We start from the raw sequence: 19,406 nt of genomic DNA, 5'->3' as shown, positions 1-19,406 counted from the left end.
AAGATAATAAATACTATCTAGATAAACTATAGTATTTATAATAAAGAAATGCTAGTAGTTATTCTTAGTATCTAGAAGTAGAGAAGCTAGCTAATTAGCTTACAAGATCTAGAGCCTTTTATAGTATTAACTAACTACTAAGCCTTAGAGTATTTTACTACTAAGTAAGAACTTACTACTAGGTAGGTTTACTAGGCGAATAATATTACTAACTATAACCTTAAGCTTACCTATTAACTAGGTTTAGCTAATATAGTAGCGGACGCGTTATTATAAAAGTAAGAAGAGCTTAAGACCTAAAAGAAGAAGAATCGCGCCGCCTATACAAAGGCTTTTCTAAGTAAGAAGTAAATTAGCTTCTTAGCTATTAAGTAATTATTAAGTAAGTTATTATTTCTAGCTACCTAGAGATTAGCTAGCAGTACTACGAAAATCGCCGCCGCTAATACGTTTATAGAGGTACTTTCTACTAAGAATCTATATACTATAATTAATTAGATTATTATAGCTAACTAATTAGATAACTCTCTATAGCTAGCTTAAGATAAAGCTACTATATTAGGCTTCGCCTAGAAAATAGAAGACGGCTTACTAACCTATTAGAATTAGTTAATAGTCTCTACTATTAACTATCTATAAGTATATTTAATACGCGCTATATATACTACTTAGGTAACTACTTATCTAGAGCGCTAGAAGACTACCTAGTTACTATAAGATTAATATTACTAGCTAGGTATATAAGAAGACGTTAATATATATATAGTAGTATATAAAACTTACTACTAGAGCTATACTCTACGTAATAAGACGCTAGGTTTTCTAAAGTCTCTATCTATTTCTAAGAGAGTATAGTAGAATATCTCTATAGATTTTAAGAGCTTTCTCTCTAATAAGAAAGAATTTAACTACGTATACGTTATTATAAATTAGCTAAGTAAGTAGAGCTTTTCTCTACTCTACTATAAGAAAATTATAGCTTAATATATAGTAAAGCTATATTATTAATATATCTAGCGTATATATAGTTTTTCTAGGTCTATTATATTAAATTATAGTCTATAGTTTACCTCTACCTTTATAGATAAGCTCTACTAGCTTATAGAAATTAAGTAGAAGCTCTCTACTACATACTACTTATAAATAGATAGAAATATAAAGATTATTAATTAATACCTTAATTAGCGTCTACGTCTATTTATTAACTACTACTAGAATAATTAGTTAGACCTTCTACTCTATATAGACTAGGTATAAGCTACGTTACTATATAAAACTATAGAACTAATAGTATATAAAATTAAATTTAAGTACTAGCTAATATACTACTAGAATTAGAAGAAGCGTATAATAAAATTCTCTACTCTACGTAAGCGTCTCTTACGCTAGAAAGCTTAGAATTTTACTAAGAAGTAATATAACGCTATAAAAAAAGCTACTAAAATTATATAAAGTAATATTATAAAAGCGTAAGTTAGATAGATACTCTAAGTAAATAAAAAGCGCTAAGAATCTAATTTTACTATAGGTAACCTTATCTATATTAAACCTTATAGCTTTTTAATAGATTAGCCTAGTATAAAGCTTAATTAATAGATATATAGCTTTTATCTAATTATTACTATAAAGAGTTACTTCTTCTAGCTCTAGCTATCTACGTATATATATATACACGACGTCTTTTATACTAAGTAGCTAAGAAAAGCCTTAGAGCTATTACTAGAGTAGGTAGAGTCTAAGTAGCTATTTATTAAAGTTAATAGTAATCTAGAATAGCTTATATATAAAATTCTAGATAGCTATCTTTATTAAAATTATCTTTAATACTATGCTATATAGGTTACTTATAATTCTAACTCTACCTAGTATAATACTATAGACTTTATTAACGCTCTCTATAAGATAAAAGACTTTTATATAGTATACCTAGATAAGCTAGAGCTACTATTATAATTAGATACTTAGATTAAGGTATACGAAAAAGAGAAGACTCTAGAGAAGAAAGTAGAGAATTTAAAACCTATAAGAGTAGAAGATATAAGAGTAACACAAAGACGCTACTAAGTAATTTAAGACTCTACTAAGCTTATAGTATTATTTAAGAAGAGAGTCTATAATAAAGCCGCTCTATAGACGCGAAAATAAGTCTTGTAGTTTAAATCTCTATAAGCCTTTTTCTTTCTAGAGAGAAAGGTAGTAGCTATAAAAGCGCTTCTAGTTTAAAACTAATATAAATATACTTACTATAAGCTAAAAGAGATAGTTAAGAGTATAACGTAAGAGTTTTAGAAGAAAGAAAGATCTAGAAGGCGTATTTTAGAGCTTAGAAATAAGCTCTCTCTATAGAAGAGGTAATATAATAGTCTAGTTTAGAGATTTACCTTAGTTATATAATCTTAGATTACGTAACCTTGTTATATAATCTAGCCTAGTATTATAGCGCTTAGTATCTCTATATATAGAGTCTCTTAGAGTCTTTTCTCTACTTCTTATCTTTAGATAGCTAAATTTAATCTAACCTACTCTACTTATTACTCTTATTCTTATAGCTTATAGAGACTGTATTACCTATAATTAACTTACTTAGCTAGGTATTCTAGAGCGTACGTATAGTAGTAGAGACTATAGAGCTAGCTCTTATAAAGTAAAACCTTAATATCTTTCTATAAAAATTTATATATATATTCTCTATAGTATATTACTTCTTATTCTAAAGTTACACTAAAATATATTACGTAATTAAAAGGCTATAACGTACTTTATAAGCAAGCTAGCTATATAAGCAAGCTGGCTACTATCTCTTAGCAAGGAAAATTAATAAGAATTTATAAGTTTTTCTTAAATAACTAAGTAAAACCTTAATAACTTTCTATAAGATTTTAAATATAGATAGGACTATACTATATATATCTACTATTAAAATTATACTATATATTTCTTATTACGTAAGCTTATAATAAGCCTTTTTCTAAAAAGTAACTATTTTTAGAGTTTTAACCTTATAAGTACTAGTAAACCTTTATAATAATTTATAAAACTTAGAGAAAATAGTATTTATAATATAATAAAGGTTTCTAGAAAACTTTTATAGAGCTAGCTCTTCTAGATATAGCGTAATAAGAGATAGAAGTTAGAAAAAACTCTTTCTAGAGTTTTCTTCTCTACCTATAGATATATATAAATAATCTAGCTATATAATATTATATATTATAAGCTTATATATATTATAAAGGTTCTATATATTTAGAAGTAAAAATTTTAAGATAGTTTTAGTATTATTCTATCTTTCTATACTATAGTACTAAAATCGCTTTACTTATAACTAACTACTTAAAGCTAGTATATTATTAGTTAATAAGCTCTATATAGTTAAAGCCTACTATAATATATAGAATAATAACTTTATAACGTACTTTACTATCGAACTAGTTACTCTATTAAATAATTCACGATTTCTTAACAACGAAAATTAACGAAAATTAACTCGTTTTTCTTTAATAACTAAGCGACCTCTTAGTATTTTTCTATAAAACTTTATATATATATTCTTTATAGTATATTACATCTTATGCTAAAGTTACACTAAGATTTATTACGTAATTAAAAAGCTATACATATTTAACTAACTTTTAAGAAAAATCTAGTTTACTTCTAGTAAGTACTGTTATATCTCTATAATAATATATAAAACTTATAGTAAATAGTATCTATAACGTAATAAAGGTTTCTAAGAAATTTCTATAGCGCTAGCCCTTCTAGGTATAGCGTAATAAGAGATAGAAATTTATAAGAAGTCTTTCTAGAGTTTTCTTCTCTAACTATATATATATATTAATAATCTAGCTATATAAAGTTATATATTATAAGACTATATATACTATAAGCCTTCTATATATTTAGAAGTAATAATTTTAAAATAGTTTTAGTATCTTTCTATCTTTCTATACTATACTACTAAAAAGACTTTACTTTTAAATAACTACTTAAAGCTACTATATTATTAGTTAATACGCTCTATATAGTTAAAATAAACTATAATATATAAAATAATAAGTTTATAGAGCTAGATTAACTATATATATATATATATAGTTAGAAGAAAAAAGCTCTAAGAAGAAATTTTTCTAACTTCTATCTATTATTACGCTATACTTAGAAGAGCTAGCGCTATAAAAGTTTTCTAGAAACCTTTAATACGTTATAGATACTATATACTATAAGTTTTATATATTATTATAGAGATATAATAGTACTTACTAGAAGTAAACTAGATTTTTCTTAAAAGTTAGTTAAATACGTATAGCATTTTAATTACGTAATATATCTTAGTGTAACTTTACTATAAGGTGTAATATACTACAGCAAATATATATATAAAGTTTTATACAAAAATATTAAGGTTTCGCTTAGTTATTTAAGAAAAACCTATTGATTTTCGTTAATTTTCCTTGCTAAGAAATCGTAGGCGGTTCGATAGTATATACGGTTCGATAGTAAAGTACGTTATACACTTTCTATTAAATTTGTACTATATATTTCTTATTACGTAAGCTAGAAGTAAGTCTTTTTCTAAAAGTAGCTATTCTTTAGGTTTAAATCTTAATAGTACTAGTAAACCTTAATAATAAACTATAAAACTTTAAAGATATATTATATACTATAGTATAAACTCTTTTATAAAGTTTTATAGTATTTAGCTTAGTAATACTAGAGATATTAGCTTAAAGAGTCTCTAATAAGTAGTTTAGAGATTTCTTCTAGAAATAGATAGATATTACTAAGCTAGACGCTACTAAACCTTATAAAAGACTTTATACTATACTATATAATATATATTTAAAGTTTTATAGTTTATTATATAGGTTTACTAGTGCTTATAAGATTTAAAATCTAAGAATAGCTACTTTTAGAAAAAGGCTTACTTCTAGCTTATATAATAAGAAATATATAGTATAAATTTAATAGAAAGTATATATAGTACTATTCTATATATATTTAATATTTTATAGAAAAATATTAAGCTTTTACTTAGTTATTTAAGAAAAACCTTTTAATTTTTCTAGCTTAGTATTTTTAGAGCGTTTATTTATATAAAACGTTTATTTATAAAGTATATTACGTATTTAGATAACTTTTAAAAAAAAATCTACTTTACTTCTAGTAAGTACTATTATATCTCTATAATAATATATAAAACTTATAGTATATAGTATTTCTAACCTAGTAAAGATTTCTAGAAAACTTTTATTAAGCTAGCTCTTCTAGATATAGTATAATAAAAGATAGAAGTTTAAAAGAAGTCTTTCTAGAGTTTTTTTCTCTAACTATATATATAACGTACTTTATTACTAAACTTCTTATATTACTAAACTCTCTAAAAATACTAAGCCTCTACTAAATACTACTATTTCTATTATAACGCTCTTTATAAACGCCTAATTAACTTTAGATAAATTCTAAATATAGCTTACGCTCTAGGCTATTTAATAGAACCTAGAGCTAAGCTTACGGCGCGCTATAGCTCTCTATAACGTAGAGTAGAAGAAAGTCTATAGTTAATGTAATAGAATTACTCTATAACACGAAAAGATACCTAATTTAATAAAGCTTATAAAGAATAAAGAGTAGGTAATAGTTAAGTATATACTTAACCTAGACGCGTAAGAATTTACTCTCTAGCTTACTACTATTTAAGATATAGCTAATAAGCTACTTACTAAGTAGAGTAAGAACGCTATTAGTTAAATTTAGCTAAACCGCTTTATTACGCGCTATTCTAAGCTTAAAATATAGCTTAATTATAAGTATAACTATTAGAGAGTAAAGTAAGAAGATTCTATAATTATTTAGGCGTAGTTTGACCTAGTAGATAATATAAAGACAAAGTATAGTATTACTAATAAAGATATGTATAATTTTAATAAATCTAGCTTTATAATAGAAATAATATTATCTTAGGTAGTAGTTACTAGCTCTAAGAGATAATCGCGACTAAAGAGTCTTTAACTAGGTAATTATAAGTAGATTTTAGTAATTATAATAGTAAGAGTAGTAGGCAATATATAGGTTCTACTATTTCTTATTATTATAGGTAAAAACTACCTCTTAGCGTAGTATAAAGGTAGCTAGCTACTACGTAATTAGGTTATAGCTATCTCTAAAAGCGGCTAGATAATAAATAAAGTTAGTATTATATAGTTAAAGCACTTTAACGCATATACTAAGAGTCGCGTTATAGGTGTATATTATCTACTAATTTTAGATAGCTATAAAAGCTATAGCTTTATTAAATTCTAGTAGTACTATAAGAAGAATAAAATTATAGTTCTCTATATACTAGTATATTTATTATATCTTCTATAGCTACTTAACGTTAGCTACTTCTTACTATTAAAGGTAGTATATAGACGCTAAGTTAAGAACTTAATACGTAGCTATATTAACTATATTATAAAAACTAAGTTTCTATCTATATTTTATATAGCTTTTTATACGTTAATTATAGATAATAATATTAGAGTAGAATTTAGAAATACTAGCTTAGTTCTATTTAATCTAGATTTAGTAGTATTAAAGCTTAAAGTTTAATTACGTATACTAATACTCTTTACTAATAATACTACTATCTAGAAGTATAAAATACCTAGTAATCTTATTAAAGTAAGATCTTAATTAACTCTAATTTAATTAAAGATTATATAGCATCTTAATTTATTACTAACTTATATTATTAAGTTATTTAATTAGCTTAAAAAAGATAATAAGCTAATAGTATATTAGCTAGTACTTATAGAGTCTAAAGTTACCTAGCTTTAAGTAGCTAACGTATAGAAAAAAAAGTATAATTTATATAAAAGAAAGTAGATTTAGAAAGAGAAAACTCTTATAATTAAAGCTAGCTTATAGCTAGTTACTTAAAAAAAGACTATAGATTAGAATAAGAGTAAGAAGTAGTATAAAGAAGTAGTAGTATATAATAGCTAGCTAGCTTAGTAACGCTATAGACGCTATAGTAAGCTAGAGTATAATATATAAATATACTAGATAGTTAAAGATAATATAGATAAGTTAGATAGCTTATCTAGATTTATCTTAAGTAGCTTAGAGTTAGAGTAATCTAAATAAGATAGTAGTATTTAGTAGAGGCTTAGTATTTATAGGGCGTTTAGTAGTATAGAGTATTTAGTAATAAAGTACGTTACTACCTATACTATTATATACCTACCTCTAGAGATAGGTAAAATTATGCCGTATAACTAGTTCTAGCTACAGCCTCGAACCTAAGTAGTTGCCCTCTTAGCCTAAGCGGATCCTAAGCTAAAGCTAAGTGCGGCCTTAGGGTAGAATAATCGCCTCTCTGCGCGCCTTAGAGCGGGGCGTGTTTTACCCCTCTTAAAGCTAGTTATTCTTTCTCTAGTAGATGCTAAGTAGCTCTACTAAAGGCTGCTACCTTATACTAACTATACCTATTAAAAGCTTCTAGAAACTAACTTGTCCTTCTAATCTCTCTAGCGCGTACCTACCTAGATAATATTTAAGTTATTATATTGTATTAAAAATTATAGCTACTATATTTACTCTTATTATTAGCCTAATTCTTTTACTAATAATCTAATAGTAGTTATTTAGCTTTCTACGCGCTTCTCGTAACTATAGCGCGAAAGAGCTTTAGTACTAGAGTAAACTAGATAACGCTAATAAATCTCTTAGCCTGTAATAGAGAAGTTCTATTAGCTTACTCTACTAGTAACTAGAGCTAGGTAATAACCTCTAGTAAGGTAACGTAGAGTTCTATATATAGTACTTAGTAAAAAATAATAATACGCTTTAACAAACTATAGTTCTCTTTAGACTAAGTAAATAGTATAGAATCTATACTAAGTAGAAAGTAGCAACTATAATTAGAGCGTTAGCCTTTCTAGATAGAGCCTAGCTATAGTAAGACGTTGCTAGCTTTAACAGCTAGTAGAGTAGTAGTAAATCTATGTAAATATAGCTTAGTCCTTATATTACTATAATTAAGAGAGCTAGCTTATAATTAAGTAGAACGAATTTATACAAGCGTAACTAAAGCTCTAGATAACTAATATTTAGGTTATTGTTGTAACGTAACTAACACCTATTCGTAATTAAAGTAAGAACTTTAGTTTTTCTACTAAAATTTCTAGATCTAATAACCTACAGCTACTATAGCCTTACCTCTTCTATACTATTAAGACTATCTGTATATACTTTTAACGCTATAACTATTTAGTATAATTAGACGTAGTTCTACTATAATATCTTAGTAAAGAGCTATTTACTAGAGTTAGCTATAATTAAAGAGTAAGAAAGGCGCTACCTTAATAGAATTAGGTTTTAATAATAGCTTAACTACTTACGTGTTACTAGTTTAATTAAAAGCCTTACTACTCTAATTACGTTAAAGAATATAGATTAAATAGCTAAGACTATTCTAATAGTACTTTAGGGTATACTATTACTAATTAGATAGAAAGGGTTTTAGGACAATCTAGAGACTAGCTAGAGAAGCTGTAGTTAGGCGAAGTATTATTAAATGCCGCAACGACTAGGCATCTGCAAAGTCTAGAGGTAGAGCTGTTTAGTCTCTTGTTAAACTGCTATAATCCTTGTTGCTTAAGTAGCGTAGATTAATATAAGCATGCTATAGAGGCGTAGGTTTAATATAGACAAACGTAGATAGTAGAATTCTAAAGTAAAGGTAAGATTATATAGAGAGATAGGCCTAGTAGAGACATAAATTAGCTAAAGAGGCTATATAATAGCTTTACTACCTTATTCTTATAGGTTAGATAATATAAACACGTATAGGTAATAGATAATATAGCTAGATTTTAAGTTAATTTAAGTTACTCTAGTAAGTTACTTGCGAAATTTTCTAAAATTAGTACTTTCTAATAACTATATACAGTCTAGCGCCCTATATTTAGTCTAGCGCCTTAGTACTACTCTGCCTACCTCTTAGCCTTCTCTAGCTTTTAATAGTTATTAAATACCTTATATATTCTATCTTCTATCTCTTTCTACTTTTCTATACTACTAAACTACTTCTCGCCTACTACAGTCTTCTCTCTCTAGCAGCTTAAGGCCTCTAGGTAATAACTTCGCGTCTATTTTTCTCTAACACGCTCTTTATAACTATAGCCTAGGTAGTATTCTTATAAGATAAGCCTACGTGCTATAGTGTTCTCTTACGCTCTAACGTCTCTTTACTTATACGTTACTTTTCTCTAGACCTATTCTTATAGTTAACTATCTCTCTAAGTAATCTACTCTACTTCTATAATCTAAAATCTAATAAGTTAGTAATATTTATCTACTTACTCTCTTTACTTACGCTAGTAACTAGCTAACTATTATCTTACGTAAACAAAAGTTGTTATATAACTACTAAGGTAGAGCGTAAATTAGTTAGAATTAGGTTAACTAGCCTTATTTTTTGTCTTAATAAGAATTATATTATTAAGGTTGCTAAAACCTTTATAGTAGATAACTTTCTAGAGTATAACTTAGACTCTATAGAATATATAAATAATATTAATTATAAGGCTTTAGAAGTTAAAAAAATAATATATAAGCGTCTAGAAGATTATTCTAGAATTATACGTTACTTTAAAACGTCTAGTAATAGAATTAAACTAGTATTTATAGTTAAAGAAGATCTAGAGAATTTTATTAGAACTAATACTAAGCTACTCTAGTACCTTAAGGTCTAGTAGATTTTGTTTCTTATTAACGCGCTGTTCTACATCTATTTGTAAAGAGTTTTTATAGATAAAATTACTCTCTAGAATATTTTAGTTAATAATAGGTAGCTTAAATTTTTAGACTTTAGCTAATTATACTTACTACTAATAACTACGAATATAGACATAGTCTATAAGAATAGATTAATAGTAAAGATTAAGATTCTTTATCTTAGTTAGATTATATATTTAATTTCTATTTAGGCTATATATAAATACTACTACTTTAAGTATAAAGACCTATAATAGCTAAGTTTATAGAACCTTTCTCTAATAGACTATGTTTTCTATAGTAGTATTATTTAGAAATATTAGAATAGAGATTATGTTAACATAGAAGACCTAAACAAGAATATACTCTTATTAGCGAATTAGACTTGTTACTAGCGTTAAGAAACGCTAGAATTAAAGTTAACATTTCTAATAACTTAGAATTATTTTAATTAACTAGGCAGCGGCTTTACTAGTGCTTCTAATAAATTAGTTTTCTAACAAAAATTTAGTTATTAAGACATTTCTAACTATAAAGGTAGCCTTTAAGGCAAGATTCTAAAAGGTATTGTAGAGAATTAGTAGTAGAAGTGCTAAAGGGAAAACTAGCGTGCTAATTACATAAGAAGCTTAAGAGAAGAAAACGTAGAATTTGTAAAGCGTCTAAAGTACTTATTACTACTATTAGATTTAATTCTCTAAGTACTACACTAGAACTTTGCTCTATACATGCTTAGCCCTAATTATTAGGTAATTCTTAATTCTAAATATTATGTAAGTCTAGTTTAGTGTTTACTAGTAAATCTACTAACTTAGGCGCCGACTTAGACTCTACCAGGCTGTACTGCGTAGCTCGAGCTCGAGCCGCCTGCTCAGTACCGTTATCACTATCCTTCTTTGGTGCAGGTCTTTTTTTCTTTTCGCAGGCCGTGCAATCCCTCCTTCGGTTGGTGCTGGAGCCCTTGGAGGTGTTCGTAATTGGGTCGCAATAGGCCGCCGGGGACCGAGTAGAAACGAGCTCGCATGGGATGACCCTAGAGTTTGGTGGCACGTTTTCCGTGTGCCCGCACTTGAAGGTCACTGGAGCAGGATCCTATGAACATGGCGCACAATGCTGTATCTCGTCAAGCAGTTGCTCGACGGATGTACATCAGCAAGTTCCAGGAGGCTGAGAATGGACTTCGAAACAGGGGACGGTGCCTCAAGCGGTCTTTTCCCGATTTACTGAATAGTGCGGCATCAAGGATATATGCTTGTTATGACCGCATCGAGTCTACTGGGGACGGTGATGAGGATCTAGTCCGAGAAATGGTACGATTGGCATTTGGATTTGATAGGGATCGAACTAGTCAATATCTGAAGAGCATTGAAGACAGGGTCAGGCAAGCAAACATCATGCAGCGGAAAGCTTAAGCCATCTGGGCTTAACAACCTTATTATCGTCCGTTTCCGTACGCTCCTACCGTCTATATGCTTCTTCGAGTTTGACTGGGAGCGGATGTGGAAATCGTCCTTGGTGTTACTATAGATTATCTTTCTCCTCTGGCGCTTTGACGTTTAGTTCTCTCACACAAGTACACATGACTTTGACAGATTCTAACTTATTCAAGCTGCAACGCATATGGATTCAATTCACTATGATATTGGCGGCCGCCTCGCCCGTCTCGCACCTTCACGCTGCACTCCTGTCTCCTTATCCGATCGCAATGTTAGATGCGGCGCTTAGCGTTAACCCTTGATCGTCTCGACTACCGGTTACCGGTGCCACCCCCTTCTGTTTGTGCTCGACTGGGGTATTCTTTATCTGCGCAGCTATTCGCCGACTTCGCCGGAGCATCTCGGTCGTACCTGGCAGGCGATTCCTAACAGTAGGACCACCTCGCGTGGTATAGTTGAACGCCCCGGTCGACGGCAATTGTGAAGCTCCATTCTTAGTAGGAGCATCCCGCTGCCGTTGAGCTCCTATCTCACTCGTCAGATTCGACATCCTTGACCCGGGTAGACTAAAAGGAGAAAACCTACTAGAACGGATAAGCTTCTTGGTAGAGACTTGATTGTCCGCGAGGTCTAAATTCGCCCCATCGCCGCCTGGTCTGCGTGATGTGCTCAGTTTCGTTATCGTCCCCAATCGCGGACTCCGACGGACTCGGTCTGTGGGCTCTTTCGCTGACCATGGATCCTCAACGGCAGGCAGTCGGGCGGTAATTTTCGTCCTCTTCCTCTTACCTCTCGCTCTCGAGGTCAACGCGCTAGAGGCATCAACTTCTTTGGGGACAGCAGATAGATAATCGCGCTTTGTAGACGTCAGGCGTTGGTTCCAAGTTAAAAGGCGCGGGGCTAGGCAGGTCATCGTTGCGGACTGCGCCAGGTAGTGGTCTAGACGCTCGACGTTCTTCCTCAAGAAAGTCCTCGTGCATCCAGGTCAGTTCGTCTCATGCAGGATTCCAAATCCCGTCTTCGATCTAGTTCTTCTTGAAGGCCATGCCGTGTATATCAACGATTCCAGTAGCCCGCTTGAATTGAAGCTCGTCTCTTATCCATTCGCGCTCCTTAGATAGCTAAAAGAGAAACTTTGGGAGGGCTGGGAGGCTGCGTCGTCTCTCCTGATAATAGGTAGGCAGACAGACGAAGAAAAGTAGAGCAGCCCGCGCTGAACCAAGACGCGTCAGGAGCAGGCTAGCCTGATTGAGCAGGACGGCCTTGGCAGCCGCCTAAACCTTGGAACCGCCGGGTAATGGGCGTATACACTCTTGAAGGTTATCGGCATCTTTTTTACGCGGGCTGTTTGATCTGGGGATTTCTTTCCCGCGAGAGCTGCCTGACCTCTTAGCGCTCCCGAAACCGACTGTCCCGTAGCCTAGAGCGCTTCCCAGCCGCCGGAGCAGTTCCTCTACCAATCTCTCTCCACTGGTGGTTATAGCTTTCAACTTACGGACTTTGGCCTTTGCAATCGCATTGTCGACGCCCAATTATTGGTTGGGTCTCTAATATATATGGCACCCGAGGTCTTCGAAGGGAAGCGACAGACATCGAAAGTAGACGTTTGGTCCCTTTTTATGACAATAGCGCACGTATTAAATGCCAATGGATTCCGGGAGAAGCCGTTCCACACGAATGCATTGCGCATCAGGGCAGCACGGGAGGCCGCGAATGCGACTGGGTTCCACCACATCGAAGCCATGGCGATCGTCGAACCAGAGCTGCGAGCCTCGGCGGCAGACATGCTGGATAAGCACTTCAACGGGGAAGGGCGTGCAATTCGACCTTAGAAGACACCGAAGAGTGCTCCTCGAGTCAACAAGGGTGCAACAGCACCACGAAAAGGCCGAAAACACAGAACTGGGAAAAACGTTACTGAGAATCAAGGTCAGACGCTCGAACGGTTCGTGGCTAAAGAGAAGCGAAAAATACCCGCCACATTTCAAGAGCACATCGCTGACGTTGTACGACGGGATACGCCTCACTTCAGTTAAATCTCATCTCACCCCTCTCCCGACTGTGGTTTCTTGATGCTTGTTGCGTTGATAAAGTAGAACTATCTTGTTCAATACTAGCAGCGCTACGCCCCTAAAAACCCCATCATTACGTTCATTTCACGAGGATTCGTTGATTTGGTGGCCGTCGCAAAACGGCCTAACTATCGCCGACAAGGACATCAACTCTTAGACAGTTAGGCGCGACAGCTCCCAAGTGACCTCTTCCCTCTCCCCCGAATATGGGTCTGCTACGCCCTGCCGCGTCTTACCTACACCACCTTTATCCCTCTTTCTCTTCCAATTCGGCGAGACGGGGCCAAGCACCGGCCGAGGCGGTCGTAGCTCCGAGCGCTCGAAGTCGATGACCATCGTCCTGCCGATGCTGACGTCCCGAAGGATATTGCGATTGGCGATGTCGCGGTGTAGGACGTCTAAGCTGTGGATTGCCCGGACGCAGCTTAAAGCCTGCTCGGTGATTTGCGCGCGGTTGTCGGTAGTGATCTGTCGGGAAATCGGCATGCCTCCAAAACTTAGGAACATGACGTATGTGAGCTCCGCGATGCCCTCGTAGTAGACCGGCCGTACAAGATTGATGTTTCCTATGTGTACGGGGACGAAGAGGCCTTGGATAGGGCGGAGCCGGTCGTAGACGGCGGCTTCGTGCTGGAGATGGTGGACGAAGTCGGGGGGCGTGCACTTAGCGACGAGTATATATCCATAGGATGCCAGTCGCACCCTGAACGGCACCCCGCGGGACCCGCATCTGCCAATTACCTCGAAGTTTGTATCCATGCACTCGGCGAGCTGTTGCTGCATGAGAGTACAAAAGGCGGCCGCGTCGATCTGGTGATGGTCATATCCGTGCTGGTCTATATTAGGACATGACTTGTCGAGGGGCCCGCCGTCGAGTAAGCCGCGGAGGCATTCCTGCGTGCAGTACTGCTGACCCGCACGGTCTCCAGATGTCGTGGTCTTCTTCGATGACGAACTGGCCGCGGCTCGGAGCGGCAGCTCCACCGCCCGCGAAGAAGGTGGGGGTCGAGCTCGTCGGCTGGGTGTTTCTGAATCGGAACCGCTTTGATCACTGTCGCCGAGGGCAGATGGGTCATTGGACCCGCAGGACCGCCGGACGAGGGCGCCCCGTCGAGGTCGCAAGCGGATGGGCGACGCGCGAAGAAAGCCAAGCTGGCGGGATGGCCGATACTCCGAAGAGGGTGCTTCTGTGCCCTTCGGCACCGCCGCGACAAATTCATTGTAGACTATATCCCAAGTTTGGAGCTGCTTCAGGGCGCTAGCGCGCCAGTCGTTGGGGCGCTGCACCTTCCTGAGGCTTTGGAGGGTGAAGGCGAGCATTTGGCCGACTGCGGTAAGATGGAGCCGATTGTCCTGGTCTCCATCCGTAGTCCATCCGGTCGAATCGCCAACATCCCCTTTAGGTACGGAGAGGTAGAAGTAGACGGTACTTGGGTCCTCCTCAGGCACCCTAAGAAAGATGGTCGCTTCGCCGATGCAGACGCATCCAAACTCGAGACCGGAACGGATCATGTACGAGAAGACCTGGGTAATGGTCGCGGCTACTAAGCGGCGCTGGCGCTGCTTCGGTTCCTCGTTTTTACCTTTGAGTTGGACGTCTTCTAGGTTAAACTCCTCCAGCCCTTCGTAGATGGTGCCTAAAGTAAGCTTATGAGGCGGCTTGTATTCCATAATCAAGGCGGGAATACGTTTGTGTGCACCACTGTTGTAGACGCAGAACTGGTCCGCGAGGGGGCGAAGAGTCGGCGTGGGAGTCGACGCGGGAGTCGGCGTGGCGGGTGGCTGCGAGTCGAAGGATTGCCCTCGGGCCCTTATAAGTGCTGAATGACTCGGGCGGGGCCCGGACTGGTCCAGTTCCGGCGCCGAGCTGAGCGTGTTGGCGTGGTTCTCAAAGTCCACCGACCCCTCTAGCTTGAAAGCTTGCCGCAGTTCCTCGTCCTGCTCATAGAGCTTGCTGACAATGAGCGACACGTGCTCATGCACCGTGAGTCGCTCGAAATAGTGCAGGTCAAGCTCCGAGCTCATCATCCTGCGCCTGACCATCTCTCCGTTCTGTTGTAGAGTGACGGTCGATTGGAATTGGCGTGCGTGGATGAATTCCGATTTCACCAAAGTGTCCCAGATGGCTATCTGCAGGGTAGGGAAGTCTGTCCAAAGCCGTAGTCGATCTGGTCGGGCCTTCTTCTTCGCGTTGGATGGATCGCCTTGTGTACTCATGCTCTTCTCGTTAACGGATAAGCCGCAGTGCAGGTGAGTGTGAAGGGCATCGAGATATTCGGGTAGGGTAGTATTGCGATTCTTTGCCTGCTCCTTGTCTCGTGCCAGCTCTGCGGATCGCCGTCGTTGCTGCTCCTCCTCTCGTGCCAGCTCTGCGGATCGCCGTCGTTGCTGCTCCTCGTCTCGTGCCTGTTCTGCGGATCGCCGTCGTTGCTGCTCCTCGTCTCGTGCCTGTTCTGCGGCGTTTCGTGCCAGCTCCGCCTCTCGCTGAGCGCGTCGCGCTTCCTCGACCTGTAACACAAGCTTTTGATAGGGTGAGTCGTTCATCGTGAAGACGGTGGCCGAGCAGATAAGCTTCGAGATGTTGTTAAAGCGTGAGGATGGGGTGAGGATGGTGTAAGCAGAATGGAATGGAGCTTTGTTACAAAGGGTCATCCGCGATGGATACGGGACACGTAGATCGACTTTATGTAATCCTTGGCTGTCTCACCAGAATCGCTCGGTCATCCGATTGAAGCCAGGAAATCGCTTAAACTGGGGTAATAATCGATATTTCTGGCTTGCAGAGTATGGCAGAGGGATACAGAGTCATCCTATAAAGTTATTATCGCCATAGTGTAGTGTACAGTCCTCAGCGAGCTTTCTCCACTGCCGAGGAGCGAGGTGCTCCTCCATATACGCCTCCATATCGGCGTCGCTCTGCTAGATTTCCTGTATATATTTGACGGCGGCTTTCTTGCTTTCCTTGCTCGCAGAGGTAACGTTGTAGTTCGCGATAAAGCCCTTAAGTTAGCCAAAACAGTGCTCAATTGGGTGTAAATCTGGAGACCACGGCGGGTAGTCTGTAAACGCGATATCAAGCTCGTCAATTATCGCAGCGACGTATCGGCGAGCTTTGTAGTAGATAGCGTTCATGCCCTTGCCGTCGACGTTGTACGTAAAAATCTCATTCTTGAAGAACTGTTTAGGGCTCCGGCGTTTCTTAAGACCCTTCATGCCCTTGTGGCCAGGGTGGCAACTTTTGAAGTCGCAATTATATTTATTAATTTCCTCGTTGAACGCAGTTAACTCTCTGTATTCGGGCGTCGTAGGATTGAGGGTAGCAGCTTGTTTACGCTCAGCTTTAAGTTAGGCTTCTTCGTTGGCGGCGATAACCTAGCGTTCGAGGGTGCAACTTCGCGCTCATCGGGCAGAGCCTATACGATACATGGGCGCTTGTAAGAGCAGCGTACGTAGGAGGACGTCGCGGCGCAAATTATAAGGCTGAATTTGGGCTTTTTAGTGTGTACGGCGTCCTTGTTTGTGTTGAATTTGTGGCCGCGCGGAGCGCTTACCTTCTGCTTGCCACCTTAAATATTGGAGCCTCCGAAGCCCTTGGAAGTCTTATCGTATGAGACAAATATAATCTATAGATAATTTAGATTAAGCTCCCTTATCAGCCACTTGCTGCAGTCAACCCGATCGTCCTTATCGTCTTAATCTAGGGCTGTTTTCTTGGGTCGTACTTTACGGACAATCGCGTATAGATAGCGAGCGTCGCGGTACTCGCGGGCGACCCGTTCGACTTACCGCCGATTAAGGTCGCTCATCCCCAGTTCTTGAAGCGCTGGACGAGCTGCAACATGTTGTTTCTCCGTTTTATTGTCTATAATAGCCTTTCTGATTAATAGCGACTCCTCAGAGCTATTAGGGACCCGGGGGGGCTTGCCAGGGCGGGCAGAATCGTGCGGAATCGACTCGAGGAGCTCAGTGAGGCTGGCGGGCTCGCCACCAGCCGTTCGACGGCGCGTTGCCATATATTGCTGGCGGAGGACTTTGGGATGCCGGTTTTCGACTCTATGAGGCGAAAATTAGCATTGTTAACCTTCCTGAGCGTGATAACAGCTGCCTGCAGCGTTGCAGCGTAATCGGCGACCCCCGGAGGGCGCGTTTGGTGGTTGTGGGCAGGCATGAGAAAGTGAGGTGTCGAGAACTTCAGGTTCAATTATCGCGATTTGCCTATTCGGGAAACGCCTATTCCTATCTGGGTACTAGCGCGGTCGCTTGACGGCCAATCAGAGCCTTAGGATCCGTCCAGGGCTATCACCGTATCGACCGTATGTCCCATATCCCATCGCGCATGACCCTTTGTAAACAACAGCGCTCGGACCAAACAGCGACGGCTGATCTTGATTTGGTTAGCGCTGGTTTCCCCGGGTGATCGCAGGCTGCTCCACCAAGTGGCTGCTCCTCTGAAGCGTCGCGGCGGCAGGAAGCAGGAAGCCTGGCTCGACGAACAAGCCGAAGCAGCCAGTCGCGCACCTCAGCAGCCGCCTCAGGTCGATCTCGCTGCTGCGATGGCGGTCGCCCAGGGTAGTACCTTAGTTACGTGCTGTTTTCAGGAGGACGGGCCAACTGCTGAGTCAGCTAGCGCGAGCAAGGCCTATTTTCTCGCCAACTCTACTTTTGAATATCGATTATTCTAACGAATTCCTTCGTCCCGCGCTTTCGCGGCCAATGAGCCCTCCTGTCTACAAGATGCCGAACAATACTTGGTTCACACCCTACAGATTCCCCGCATGGAAATGCCTTAGCCACGGTCCGTCGCAAGGGATCGTATATGAGCTCTCGGAGACGACGGTCGTAAAGGTACCCTTTCAATATCCAGTCAGCAGGGCGGTACCCCTAGACGAAGCAAACGAGCAAATCTACATGTCCTTACAGAGTTTCGCCCTTTTTAATAAGGAGCGCGCGTTTTACGACGTACTCGCCAAAAACCCCCACCCGAACCTCGCACAAAGGTTGCAATGCAAGCAACTCTCCGGTATCGTTCTACAACGCTTTCAATCGCTGGATCAGGCATGGAGCCTGAACACGAAGGAAATACACGTCATCTGGATCCAGCAGCTACTTAGTGCTCTAGAGTGGCTTGAAAATCTCGGATACACACATGGGGATTTGAAAGTTCACAATATGGGTATCGACGAGAATAATCGACTGCGGCTTTTCGACTTCGGCTCTGTTAGGCACCGCGACGATGAAGGCTTTTATGAGCAGGTTCTCAAGGACCATTTCGCTTTGGCAACATGCATCCACTTCTTAGCATCCGGTGTTGACCCTCTCGCGAAGGCCAACAGCATTGCGGAATTACGACGAACGTTCAGTATCCTCAAAGGCGGCCAAGGTGTTGTTGAAGAAGCGGCGAGGGACTTTGAGGGAGTGATTCAGGCGGGCTGGATGGGGGTCCATCGACCAGCTGCTAGTTTCTCGCAGTTACGAAAGGCTATTGCAAGCATTAGTGGGCAAATTAACGTCAACGGAGCGCACCAGAACGATAAGTCTTGCCCAAGTCTGCAGTTGGCTTGTGATGACTTGGTGGTGGAGAAAGATACTAGGTGGATGGATGAGGAGGACTATCGTGCAGCTTGTAAGGCGGATGGTTTTGAGACGCTTGATAATATCTGGGACTGATATAGACGAGCTTGACTCTGGAAGTATGCTAGTTCCATGTTCATGTGTAATCGCCATACCCAACCCTAGAGTCGATCGGTCCCCATCGCTCGCTCTCTTGAGCATAGGAAACATGATGCCAGTGCTTTGGCCCCGAGATTTAACTAGGTGCGTCCGCAGCCTTACAGTCGTCACAGAAGTCATTGACGACCTTGTCGGTGATAGAATGGTTGAGTAGAGGGTTGGCACAGTTTGGACCGTTTGGTTTCAATGCGCAGTCGTAAACTTTTTCTACCCCTTCGGCCTTGTGATTGCATTTCCGGTATTTCGTGCCTGGAGCCGCTTTAAAACACATTTCTGTCAAAAGGCTATTAGCTAGTTTGCACAACAACGGAGGTATCCGGCTTACTCGTACTTCTTGCTGAGAGGCGTCGTTATTGAGGAGTGCCAAGAGTGGAAACGTCCAGAAAAGGGGAAAGTAGCGTTGCTGGAT

General features: G+C 38.5%; 6 protein-coding genes across 6 annotated transcripts; 2 read left to right on the top strand and 4 right to left on the bottom strand.

Moving 5' to 3' along the window:
• Positions 1–9,428: 9,428 nt before the first annotated feature.
• On the top strand, positions 9,429–9,722 carry BU26DRAFT_433632 (uncharacterized protein; the record flags this gene model as incomplete). The annotated part of the gene is made up of 1 exon (XM_033824039.1): positions 9,429–9,722. A coding segment is annotated over one exon (294 nt), but the record flags the coding sequence as incomplete, so codon positions are not given.
• Positions 9,723–11,388: 1,666 nt separating this feature from the next.
• BU26DRAFT_522223 (uncharacterized protein) lies at positions 11,389–12,454 on the bottom strand. The gene is made up of 2 exons (XM_033829730.1): positions 11,781–12,454; positions 11,389–11,720 (listed from the first exon to the last, which is right to left on the bottom strand). Exons 1-2 carry the CDS (start codon positions 12,106–12,108, stop codon positions 11,452–11,454), a joined length of 597 nt encoding a protein of 198 aa, XP_033680101.1. The 5' UTR covers positions 12,109–12,454; the 3' UTR covers positions 11,389–11,451.
• Positions 12,455–12,594: 140 nt separating this feature from the next.
• BU26DRAFT_522222 (uncharacterized protein) lies at positions 12,595–13,124 on the bottom strand. Its single transcript, XM_033829729.1, has one exon. The coding sequence runs from the start codon at positions 12,979–12,981 to the stop codon at positions 12,682–12,684; it is 300 nt and encodes a 99-aa protein (XP_033680100.1). The 5' UTR covers positions 12,982–13,124; the 3' UTR covers positions 12,595–12,681.
• A 296-nt stretch (positions 13,125–13,420) lies between these two features.
• Positions 13,421–15,811, bottom strand: BU26DRAFT_533212 (uncharacterized protein; the record flags this gene model as incomplete). Its single annotated transcript, XM_033831136.1, has 2 exons — positions 13,421–15,673; positions 15,776–15,811. The coding sequence occupies 2 exons, from the start codon at positions 15,809–15,811 to the stop codon at positions 13,421–13,423; spliced, it is 2,289 nt and encodes a 762-aa protein (XP_033680099.1).
• Positions 15,812–16,143: 332 nt separating this feature from the next.
• Positions 16,144–16,851, bottom strand: BU26DRAFT_522221 (uncharacterized protein). Its single transcript, XM_033829728.1, has one exon. The coding sequence runs from the start codon at positions 16,478–16,480 to the stop codon at positions 16,274–16,276; it is 207 nt and encodes a 68-aa protein (XP_033680098.1). The 5' UTR covers positions 16,481–16,851; the 3' UTR covers positions 16,144–16,273.
• Positions 16,852–17,867: 1,016 nt separating this feature from the next.
• BU26DRAFT_522218 (uncharacterized protein) lies at positions 17,868–19,137 on the top strand. The gene has a single exon (XM_033829727.1). It carries the CDS (start codon positions 18,002–18,004, stop codon positions 18,932–18,934), a length of 933 nt encoding a protein of 310 aa, XP_033680097.1. The 5' UTR covers positions 17,868–18,001; the 3' UTR covers positions 18,935–19,137.
• The last annotated feature ends 269 nt before the right edge of the window (positions 19,138–19,406 follow it).

This window comes from Trematosphaeria pertusa (assembly GCF_010094035.1).
Source record: "Trematosphaeria pertusa strain CBS 122368 unplaced genomic scaffold BU26scaffold_13, whole genome shotgun sequence".
In the NCBI taxonomy this organism is placed as follows: domain Eukaryota; kingdom Fungi; phylum Ascomycota; class Dothideomycetes; order Pleosporales; family Trematosphaeriaceae; genus Trematosphaeria; species Trematosphaeria pertusa.
This window is presented reverse-complemented; position numbering and strand designations above follow the sequence as displayed.